General features: G+C 43.0%; 1 protein-coding gene across 1 annotated transcript in view; it reads left to right on the forward strand.

The window, feature by feature from the left end:
• The first annotated feature begins 2,391 nt into the window (after positions 1-2,391).
• The window catches only part of LOC141085641 (cytoplasmic phosphatidylinositol transfer protein 1-like), a 224,428-nt gene continuing 214,637 nt past the window's right edge, over positions 2,392-12,182 (forward strand). Inside the window, exon 1 of the mRNA XM_073571180.1 lies at positions 2,392-2,687. Coding sequence (XP_073427281.1) covers positions 2,640-2,687 — 48 coding nt within the window. The 5' untranslated portion in view covers positions 2,392-2,639. The remainder of the gene's footprint in view (positions 2,688-12,182) is intronic.

A 12,182-nucleotide genomic window follows, 5' to 3' on the forward strand; every position in this document is an offset into this window, starting at 1 on the left:
TGTAGGCCTACAGTCGCACATATAGTATGATGTTTCCCATAGCCTCCATAAAGTGTGCTATTCCCCAATAGCCCCTATGCAGTGTAATGTAACATAATTCGACTTTCAGGCTAAATTAAATAATTAAAAGCTTATACTCACCTAATCCAGGTTAGCTGTGCTCCCCAGCCTCTGTCTTAGCTCCTATTTTGTGTAACAGGGGACGCAGGCAGTGTGATGCAGCATTGTTATTGCGCCACATGATGTACCCTGTGTGGTACAAGACTCCTACAGACTGCAGCCTGAAAGTAGTGTGCAGCCTGCTAAATTAAGCATTGAAGCAGGGTGCTGTTCAATGCTCCTCTGCCCCTGTTATCCTGACACACAGATCTTCCCTTCTACAGTTGGTACGCAAGTATTCAGACCCCTTTAAATTTTTCACTCTTTGTTTCACTGCAGCCATTTGGTAAATTCGAAAAAGTTCATTTTTTTCTCATTAATGCAGATGGGAGAAAAGTTCCACAAAGTCAACTATCACTGCAGCCTTCCACCAGTCAGGCCTTTATGGCAGAGTTGCCCATCGGATGCCTCTCCTCAGTGCCAGACATATGAAAGCCCGAATAGAGTTTGCTAAAAAACACATGAAGGACTCCCAGACTATGAGACATAAGATTCTTTGGTCTGATGAGATGAAGATAGAAATTTTTGGTGATAATTCTAAGCAGCATGTGTGGAGAAAACCAGGCACTGCTCATCACCTGCCCAATACAATCCCAGCAGTGCAACATGGTCGTGGCAGCATCATGCTATGGGGGTGTTTTTGAGCTGCAGGGACAGGACAACTGGTTGCAATTGAAGGAAACGTGAATGTGGCCAAATGCAGAGATATCCTGGATGAAAACCTCTTCCAGAGGGCTCTGGACCTTAGACTAGGCTGAAGGTTCACCTTCCAACAAAACAATGACCCTAAGCACACAGCTAAAATAACAAAGGAAAGGCTTCAGAACAACTCTGACCATTCCTGACTGGCCCAGACAGAGCCCTGACCTAAACCCAATTGAGCATCTCTGGAGAGACCTGAAAATGGTTGTCCACCAAAGTTGACCATCCAACCTGACAGAACTGGGGAGGATCTGCAAGGAAGAATGGCAGAGGATCCCCAAATCCAGGGTTGAAAAACTTGTTGCATCATTGCCAAGAGGACTTATGGCTGTACAAGCTCAAAAGGGTGCTTCTACTGAGCAAAGGGTCTGATTACTTATGACCATGTGATATTTCAGTTTTTCTTTTTTAATAAATTTGCAAAAATTTCTACCTTTCTGTTTTTCTCAGTCAAGATGGGGTACAGAGTGTACATTAATGAAAAAAAAATAAACTTTTTTGAATTTACCAAATGGCTACAATGAAACGATGAGTGAAAAATTTAAAGGGGTCTGAATATTTTCCGTACCCACTGTATGTACTCTTGAAGACATGAATACAACTGAATGTTGGGATGGAACAATGGCCGGGGGTGCAGATGGTAGGAGAGTGGTTTCAGTAACTCACTGACACTGCTCACCTGTGTAGTTTATTTTTTTGCAAATTGCGCCGTCACTCCGCCACATTTCCCCCATTACCCATCTATAGAGTTGGTGAGGTAGCGCCCTAGGTGGGTGCCTACCTGCCGTCCCGAGTCTTGCTGTGCAGAGCCTGTGTCTCTGTTCTAGTCCCAAAATCTCCACCATCATCAGCGCCCCTCACAGAATAAATATGATGGTGCCTGGTGACAAAAGCAGACATCGCATGAGCGGGTACAGGAGGAGATGCGACACAACTATGGCACAGGACTTTAATATTAATGCCTAAAAAAATGATAATTTACTTATAGATGTGAAATCTGCAAGGATTTTTTAAAATTGCGTTAAGCAGACTCGCCCCATTGCATTGGTTAATTTTGCGTATGGATTCACGATATGCCATTGATTTTTGTCCCAGTTTCGTTGTCAAATCTGGGTCAGATTTTTGGAGTGCTGTCACTCTCAGTGTGATTTTGAAAAACAAACCTGAGACTTTGCCTCTGGATATTGAGTAATAAACAAGAATTTGTCAAGAGTCGGAATCAATGGCATTCCCACGGCCCCCTCATTGTGATACTTGTAGCGCATATGAGGCGTAAATATAGCAATTAGGTGCCAGAAATGCCATTATTGTAAATGCTCCATAAATACAGCGGGGCTGCAGTAATAATCCTAAGTGACTGCTGTCTGCTCCTTGTGTACCCTACTAATAAATAATGCAGGAGAAAATGAACATTTAAGCACAAGTCACAAATCAATCAGGAAAGGGAAAAGAAGGCATTGTGATGAAACGGAAAGGGGAGAGGGGGGATGTGAGGGAGAGAGAAGGAAAGAGAGGGAATCCAGAAAACAAGAGCACTGCACTGTCAGAGCTGCTTCAGGCTGTACATGGGAGCTTTGCAGGAGACTTTTGTGTCCCCAGCCATCGCTTTTGTCAGCAATGAGTTAACATTTTTGTGTGTGTGGTGGTAGGTGGAGTTTTTCACTTTCATGCAAAGGTGTGCCTGAAGCCCAGCTGAGAAAAGGCACATACTGGAAGGTGAGGGAAACAAAGAGCTTGGCAAAGTTTTCCCTGAGTACAGAACCAGCCCTGGGCCCAGGATGCTGGTAAAGGAGTACCGGATCTGTATGCCCCTAACCGTGGATGAGGTAAGCTGGGAAATCCTATTTTCCATTTGCAGAATTGCATATGGTTGGGGTTATTGTATTCTGCTATTTTTCCAGCAAAATGTACGTGCTTAATTCATTGTGGCGTTACTGTATGGATGACATGGAAGAGACATCTACATTTTGTCCTTTAGACTCCGGTGCCTGAAATAAGAAGGTCAAACATGAGATACTGTAGCCATCAGCTTTTCATGTTCCCCGATGAAGCAGAATGTTTTGATACGCAGCCTGAATAGCACTAATTCCACTTGTGTAAGACAAGTGAGCCTACGTCAAAGCATTTTCTCGCCACCTGTGCCAGTCTGCATTCACCCCAGAGAAAATACTGTACAGTCAATGTCCTTTTGTACGATGGAAGCTGCTCATAGTGATCATTCCACAGCTGGCTTCAACTTGTAGGTGCACGTCAAGCCAGTCCAGATACCTGCGACACATCTCGCCTGATATTCTGTAATTGCTGAGCTCAACAGAACCATCACATTGCTATACAAAACCATCACAAAGTGTGCCAGTTAATTCCATGTCAACCTCCACTCTTTCTGAGTTATCATGGATCTTGATAAAACAGTGTTGTGTCAATAAAACCTTGGCTTGGTGGATCGCTTCAGAATACTTTGATGTAGACGTTGATGGTGTGCATGAATGGCTCATTCAAAACTAACTCTACATAAGACCAAGATATGCATGTTATACCCAAGAGACTAAAAATGTGATAAGTTCTTCAGTAGACTCCTCAAACTATATAGGGGGTCCTTAACTTTTATGAGATGGCATGACCACCCTTGTTCGATTATGAGGACCCTTTGCAGAGAAGATTATTTTCTTATATCTTAGCTTGGAGTAGATTTTTACATGTTACAACTGAAAAATTGTAAGTCTAAAGTCATACAGACGCATGTGTTGATTGACATAAAGATCATGGTGTTGTATTATGACGTTGTGTGTAATGACTGCAACTGGATTATGTTGCGAGTCGCATGTGCCAGATGACTTTGGTCCTTTGGCTTTAATGTTAGTCACATGCAACATGTAAAGTTTTGTATAGCCAAACCTCAGCTCTAGCAAGTGTTTGGAGGATTGAAGTGGTGTTCTGTGCTGTTGATAACGTATTCACGGTAAAAATCTAGAAGATATTGGGCAGGAAAGACAATGCAGTTTATTCTCAACACGTGTCGAAGTTGGACTAATATACACCAACATTGTGGTTCTCCTGCTGAAGAAGTGAGTCCAACTTCGATATGCGTCTATCCTGCACAATGTCACCTGGATTTTAATTGTGAAAACATTATCAGCAGCACAGATCACCACTTCAATCCTCCAAACACTTGGTCCACACAATGGGTTCCTCTGACATGAGAGTTCTGCTTCATCTGTCATTGCTTTGATTCCTTAGTTGTGGGTTATACAACCCCAAAATGTGAGCAGTCACCATGTCCTTCACGTATTCACCTTTGTTTATCGGATAAGACCTTATCGCGCTGGTGTCCTCCTTGTCTCTCGAATCGTCAGCTCTAAAAAGACTACGTCAAAGCAAGTTGCAGACGTCACAAAAAATGTTTTCTGTTGCATGACTAGTCTAGAACATTGCTGACTTGTAAGACCAAAGTCAGTAAGAAGCCCCAGTTTAACTTGGTGGTAGATCATTTTCTTTATGAATCTCCATGGAGGAAAAAAAAGTATGGTATTTAAAGCAAAGGTAGATAACTAGATCATCACGCAGATTTGCAATTACTGATAAGTTACCAAGGTTGTCAACCAGTAGCCAAAGAAATTCAACAGCGTAGATTAAAATTTAAGCAGTTGGTGGCTATTCATTTATGGCTGCAAAAACATTGTCAATTCATGCAAGATAACCATTTGAAATGGCGAAAAACATCTGTTTTTTGCAAATTTTGTCTAATGTCTATGAGCATTGTTCTATGTTAAAGTGCTCTTAAAGAAGACTTTTCCCTTTTGACTGGATTTTTTTATTTATTACCTCCTGTAATTTTCACCATTCCACTGATTTTGAATCTTTTTTCATCTGTGTCCCTTCAACCAACTGGACGTATTAGACAGAATTTATGTCATAGAGGAGTAAAAGCAAATGCCAACAGTGAAGTTACAGTATCTGGTATATGCCCAATTAGTTGAAAGGAAAGTTTTCATCGTTATTCCCAAGGAGAATACTTTTATGCCCCTGTCTCACATAGCGAGATTGCTAGCGAGATTTTGTGACACAACAGCGATCTTGCCTGCAATCTCGCTACGTGTGACACATAGCGGCGATCGGGCCCCTGCTGCAATGTCGCTGATCGTGCTCGAATGTCCTGGGCCATTTTTTGATCGCTGGTGTCCCACTGGCCAGCATACATCGCTGTGTTTGACAGGGACAATGACGAACGACCTCAATACCACAGGTCTGAGAGACAGGTTCCCAACGACCGTCGTATCGTTGCTGTGTCGCTGTTGAGATCTGACTGACATCTCACCAGCGACCTCGTAGCGATGCACCAGCGATCCCTACCAGGTCGCATTGTTGTCGGGATCGATGGTGGGTCGCCAAGTGTACCCTAAGACTAGAGGGGGCAGAAAAAGTAGGAAAACTGTTCCAGATCATTGAAACGTGCAATTTGAGGAGCTTCTTAGATTAAACTGAAAAATCCAGTGAAATGTCGTCTTGTAGGCTCCAGTGCACACTAATTATTTTCTCTGACTCACTCATATTCAGAGATGCTTGGCTTGTGTGAGTGCTTCTGTTTTGTTTTTGAGAGAGACACTCTTTCTTCCATGGAGAATAAAAGGATCTTCCACAAAAATTCCTCAATCTGGGTCATTCTGTCCCTTGAGGTTACCATACACATTAAACTGAGCCGATTCCACCAGTATCAGTATCAGTGGTTCCTACTGACTTTAAGGCTATGATCACATGTAATCATCGGTAAGAACGAATCTCAGCACCAATCCTTTTGTCTGCCTAAAAAAATGATTTTAACCATATCAGTATTTTTAACATTGAAGTATATGGAAAAAGAATCCATTGATTACCTATCCATTTTTATTTCATCTAAAAGGATCTGTTTTTTGCTTACTGAGCTCAGTTTCAAATGGATTAAAAACGGATGGGGAATTAATGAATCTATGCTCTGTAGACTTCAACTTAAAAAAAATGGTTCCAGTTGAGATTACTTCTTTTTAGACAGACAAAAAAGTCTGCACAACTTTTTTTGTCAATGGATTGCTGCTGGATCTGTTCTAAGGGCTGATTAGTGGACATGTGAACCTAGCCTAATGTGTATGCGGGCCTATAAACATGAGATCTTTTCACAGTCTAATGGGTTTAGACACAAGCAGACTGACTCCTGAAAGCCTCTGTCTAAAGATAAAAGATTGGGCAAGTAACTGCCTAATCCTTTGCTTCTTTTAAGATAAGTGATAATAGAAGTGTCTGCCCATGTACAATGAGACTTTTGAAGTTCCTTCACCTTTGAACTCTATTATAATTTACCTGTAAAATGAATTTAAAAGAGAAGAGAACTTTATGTATGGATTATGTCATGTATCTGATATTATTTCCTTATCACAAGCTACTGTATATTCACAATTCTTCGTTGCTTCTTCATTGCTGAACTCTCCGAGATGTGTCTCCGCACAACTTGGCTCTCATGATTTACATTGCTGAATTGGTAAATTCAATTCTTTATTAACACTTTATAGTCATTTAAAGCTAGGCAAAGGCTGACTGTAAGTAGCAAATGATTGATGGAAACGTGTGGCCTGCGATCACTAGTTTATATGAAATGTCTCCACTTCTGGAAACATCCAAGACATTTCCATATATAAAGGAGTATAATGTCAGTGTCATGATCCAGACCCGGTTTTGAGTACTGTCTGCCCCGTTTCCCGGTCTGGTCATGTCAGGGGTTAACTTTGCCTTGCCTCGTTTTGGTTACAGGTCGGCTATTTCTCCCCGCTGCATCCTGCAGGTGATGTCAGTTATAGTTTCTTAGTTTCTACCTATGGCGTGGGTATCTGAGTCTGGTAGTACCCTAATTTGTCCTGCTGCGCTTACTGACTTTGCCCGTGTATGTTCCTTCCTCTCTGCCCGTCCCATCTTAGTGTTTCCCTTTGTTTTTGGATTTCCCGATGTTTGACTTGGCTTTGGCTCTGACCTGACTTATTGTCTGGCTCCTAGTACTTCTGCTTTGGACTGGTATTGACCCTCTGGCTCTCCGCTGACTCTGTACTTGCTTTTTCCCTTTGTACTGCGTGCTGTTCATGGTTTTAATTATGCATATTGTCTCTTCAGAGAGGAAGAGGGCTAGAACTCTAGTGCCACCTATTGGAAGTAGCGATCCTAAAAGTCAATGTCGACCCTTTAACGAGCCTTGTTACATGACTTAGGATAAAAGCCAAGGCAGAATCTCAATTTGCAGACACTGTGTTTTGGGGCACTGCCCTTCGTCAGTGCAAAGTGTGAGCACTAGAGTTCTAGTCCTCTTCCTCTCTGAAGAGACAATTTGCGGAATTAGCATATTTCCCAGAGGAGCATTGCGGCTTTAAGTCTCCTCATCTTCACATGCTTAGCATGTCATTCTCAGCAAGGAGAAATGATACTTCTTGGATATCGGTCAGACGCCTCTCTCACAGCCAAACCAGATCTCACACTTTGCACTGATGAGGGGAGGTACCCCGAAACACAGTGTCTGCAAATTGAGATTCTGGCTTGGCTTTTATCCTAAGTCACGTAACAAGACTAGTTAAAGGGTCAACATTGACAATTTGCATAATTAGCATATTTCCCAGAGGAGCATTGCGGCTTTAAGTCTCCTCATCTCGACATGCTTAGCATGTCATTCTCCACAAGGAGAAATGATACTTCTTGGTTCTTGGTTTTAACTCGGCTTATTTGACTACTCTGCTGCCACCTGGTGTTAGTCTCACTGCAGCGCTGCAGGTCTGCTCTTGCAGATGTGCTGTCCTCCTTCCACTCTATTGCCATCTAGTGGAGCTTGCAGCTATCTGCATAGCTGCAACATGAAGTTTCCTTCTTGATAGGACGCTTTGATTAATGATCTTATGTGCCATTACAGAGTTGTCCTCATCCTTTCATTGACTGAGGTCTAAAGGCCACTGGTTTCTTTGTGCAGTTTTTATATTAAAAGATGTCAGTCATTTCCTTGACTTGACTTGTGAAGGCTCCTGGAAAAAAGGACTATCACCACCAGAACTGACCCACATATGAGATCAGCTACAGTAGTTTTGCTATATAAAAATTTATAATTAAGGATGAGCGAATAACTTCGGATAAGAGCTTATCCGAATAGTTATAGCGCTTACAGAATAGCTGAATCGGGATCCTGGATACCTGGAGCACTCCCGATGATCAGCTGTTTGGTGCCCCAGCTACATGTGTCGCAGCTGTGTGACAGTCACAACACATGCATGGAGAACCTGTTTATTGGGCTCTTCATACATATGCTGTGACAGTGAAACATCCGCTACACATACAGCTGCGGAGACGAACAGCTGATCATTGGGAGCGCTGCAGGTATCCGGGATCCCGATGCAGCTATTGAGTAAGCGCTATAGCTATTCGAATAAGCTCTTATCCAAAGCTATTTGCTCATCCCTAATTATAATGTCCAAACTTTAATAAACTTTCAAGTCACAGCGGGACTTAGGCTGGTTTCAGACTAGCGCATTTTACATGCAGCACACGGCGCTGCGAAGCCCCGCCCCCTTCCCACCCCGTCAGGTCATTTCCTCCTACTATCGCACACGGCTGCATGCGATCTGCACACCCTATCTTTAGCATAGGGTGCGCAGACCGTGCGCTGGCCGTGCGCTAGTAGGACTTTTCTGTGCGCTGCACACTATTGAAGGTGCGCCGAGCGCACCAAAATGCAACATGGTGCATTCGGCGCACACCGGTGCACCACGCAACGCATGCAAAAATCCTACTAGCGCACGGCCAGTGCACAGTCTGCGCAGCCTATGCTAAAGATAGGGTGCGCAGATCGCATGCAGCTGTGTGCGATAGTAGGAGGAAATGACCGGACGGGGTGGGCAGGGGGCGGGGCTTAGCAGCGCCGTGCGCTGCATGTAAAATGCGCTAGTCTGAAACCAGCGTGAACTCATTAATAATCCAATTTTTAGCCAAAAAAATATATATTTCAAGTGCTATGTTTGTGGTCACTGTCAGACCTTCTCTTCAAGAATAGTCACAGCCTTTTACCCTGTTAAGAGAAAGTGTTTACATATTACCTTCATCTCTGTTCTTTTGAAACATTAACCAGCCACCCATTGGTATCACCATTGTATTTTACATACTCTGTTTCTTTTCAACTAGTCTGTAAAGTAAAGCTGGTTTATACTAATAAAAAATAGAACAAATGACTCATTTAAGATTTTTTTTTAAACTTTAAGCCATAAGCTGTGCGTTCTGCACAAATCCTCATTTTTATATTTCATGCAGAAACACCAGCCTTCAAAAGGAGTAGAAGTGGATTGGCAAGTTGGCAATGTGCGTTGTGGTGCACAAGACCACCTGTTTCTATCCACTCCGCAGCTAACGAAGTACCCTATGTTATGTACATGTACTATTGCAATTTACTTGTTTACTTGCTGTAGCGTACATGCTCTTCTTGTTTCTTGTTTTTTCATGGGTTTTGTTTGTGAAATAACCACAGTTTTAACATGCTTGTACACTTTGCACATATAAAAGCTTATCGTCCGGCTCATTTTTTTGGTTTTGCTGTCATTTCTTGTTTTTTGCACAAGCAAGGAGCGTAGTCCCTCTTTTTGAGCTAAATATTTAATCTGTTTAGCTTCCCATGGATGGTTGTCTGTCAGGACCCTGTCCTGTTCCTCTCTTATTCACATTGACACTGTATAACAAATGGAAAGGCATACTAGAGACTGGTTAGGACCATCCCGATTGGTAAACCTGGTCATCATGGGGTGGCGTTTATGCTTTTTTGATCAAATTAGCATTATTTATGTACCCTATGTTATGTCATGTACTATTACTATTTATTTATTTACTTGTTGTAGGGTATATGCCCATTTTTGTATTTTGTTCTTTTTTCATGGGTTTTGGTTATGAAATGGCCAACGTGGGAACGTGCTTTTAGATTTTACACATATACCAAGTGCGTTTCAAATCTGCCCTCACCTCTGCTAAACAGGCCTACTTCACAACCCTCGTATGTTCCCTATCCTACAACCCCAAACACTTTTAACTTCCTCCTCCGCCCACCACTGCACCCTCCAACCTCCCTCATCTCTGCTGGGGACTTTGCCACAAACTTCAAATTTATGATCGACCAAACAAGGCAAGTCTTCATTGTTCAAACCATTGCAACCCCTTTGTATACCAGACCAATGCTCTAACCCCATAACCTCACTCTCCAACATCACTGAAGGAGAGCTTAATTGTCTCCTCTCCAACTCACACCTCACCACCTGTGCAATCGACCCCATCTCATCCCATCTCCTCCCCAACCTCACCACCACTCTTATCCCATCCCTAACCCACCTCTTCAACCTATCACTGACTTATGGTACCTTCCCTTCTGCTTTCAAACATGCCACAATCACGCCTATCCTTAAAAAGCCAACCCTCGACCCAACCGCTATGTCCAGCTATCGCCCAATATCGCTGTTTCCATTCTCTTCCAAACTCCTGGAGCAGCACATTCACGCTGAACTTTCCTCCCACCTCTCATCTAACTTGCTCTTTGACAATCCACAATCTGTTTCTGCCCCCATCACTCCACTGAGAAAGTCCTGACCAAAATTACTAATGAGCTACTGACAGCCAAAGCTAACGGACAATACTCTATACTCCTCCTTCTAGACCTGTCCTCTGCTTTCGACACAGTTGACCACTGCCTCCTACTATAGATCCTCTCCTACTTTGACTTCAAAGACTTTGCCCTAACCTGGATCTCCTCATACCTTTCCAACCGCATATTCAGCATCTCCCACTCCCACACTACCTCCTCATCCCACCCTCTCTTTGTTGGAGTCCCCCAAGGCTCTGTTCTAGGACCCCTACTCTTCTCAATCTATACACTTGGCCTGGGGCAACTCATAAAGTCCCATGGATTCCAGCACCACCTTTATGTTTATGACACTCAGATCCCCCTCTCTGACCCAGACGTCACCTCTCTGCTGTCCAGAATTCCGGAGTGTCTATCAGCCATATCCTCCTTCACCTCATGCTTCCCCAAGCTCAATGAGGTCTGCAGCGTTCGAGGGTGCATTATGAAGTAGCGCATCATGCTGCGTTTTGGCATGCGTTATGATGCGCTACTTCCACTGTGGGCAATGGCGGCACTAACACATCCATTACATAGCGATAGTGCTGCTATGTAATGGGTCTTATCAGCGCAGTGCTACTGAACGCAATGTGAACCTGGCTTAAGTGATACCTGTAATTTGTATGTAACCCCTTCTCATGTACAGCACCATGGAATCAATGGTGCTATATAAATAAATAAATAATAATAATACCACCTTATAGTCCCACTCATTTCTTTTGATTTGATATTTACTGCAGATACACCAGCCTTTAGAAGGATTAGAAGTGGACTGGCAAGTTGGCCATGTGAGTTGTGTTGCATATGACCACTTGTTTCTATCCACTTGGCAGCATTCAGACACTTGCATAGAGTGCTGTGTGTTCTCACTTGTTTTACATAGGTCAATAATTTCTGCTTACATTGTATCCATGTGAGTTGAAGCATTAATTTAGTCAATGTAAACACCAGCACTTGCTTTTATGATGAATCTAATGCTCTCATCATGCGGCACTACTTATCTAGTGATCGTCCCACTTGATGCATCACAAGAAAGTATTATGTTTTATAGTCAATCCACTAGTAGCCTAAACAAAAGAATAGTCATATGCTATTTAGTGTTCCTGGCAGTGTGTCTGTTGGGTAATTGCTGAGAGTGAGAACTGATTTTACTTGTAGGGGTTGTCTGGCTTTAGGCTACAAGTCTGTAGTCACTGTATGTATTGAGCGCATTACATACTGTGAGGATTCAGTGGTGCCGACGCCGGGAACAGGCGGTCATGTGGATGCAAGTGGACAATTTCCATACTTTCACAAGCATTCATACTAGACTGCATCCTACCCGACCTCACTGTGTTGAATGAAGCTGTGCCCATCTAGTCGGCATGTGACCATATGTATGCAAATAACATTCTTGCTTCCCGCTCCCAGTTTCGGCAATCCTTCCAACACACAGTGTGTACAATGTGAGGATTCACAAGTCTGCCGGCACTCTGTGACTTGAAGCCTAAGGTTGGAGAACACCTTTAAGATATCCGTTGGGTAGCCATATTTTACAGAAAAAACATACAGATTAACTTTTTCCTGGATGGAAAGAAAACTACATCGCTAGTGCCATGCTTTAGAAATAGCTACCCATTACGTCAATGTTTAAGTTAACAAGCCTTTCTGTTTTGCATGTCCCATAAGAATG

This window comes from Dendrobates tinctorius, unplaced genomic scaffold (assembly GCF_039654945.1).
Source record: "Dendrobates tinctorius isolate UK_male_01 unplaced genomic scaffold, ASM3965494v1 ptg000028l, whole genome shotgun sequence".
In the NCBI taxonomy this organism is placed as follows: Eukaryota; Metazoa; Chordata; class Amphibia; order Anura; family Dendrobatidae; genus Dendrobates; species Dendrobates tinctorius.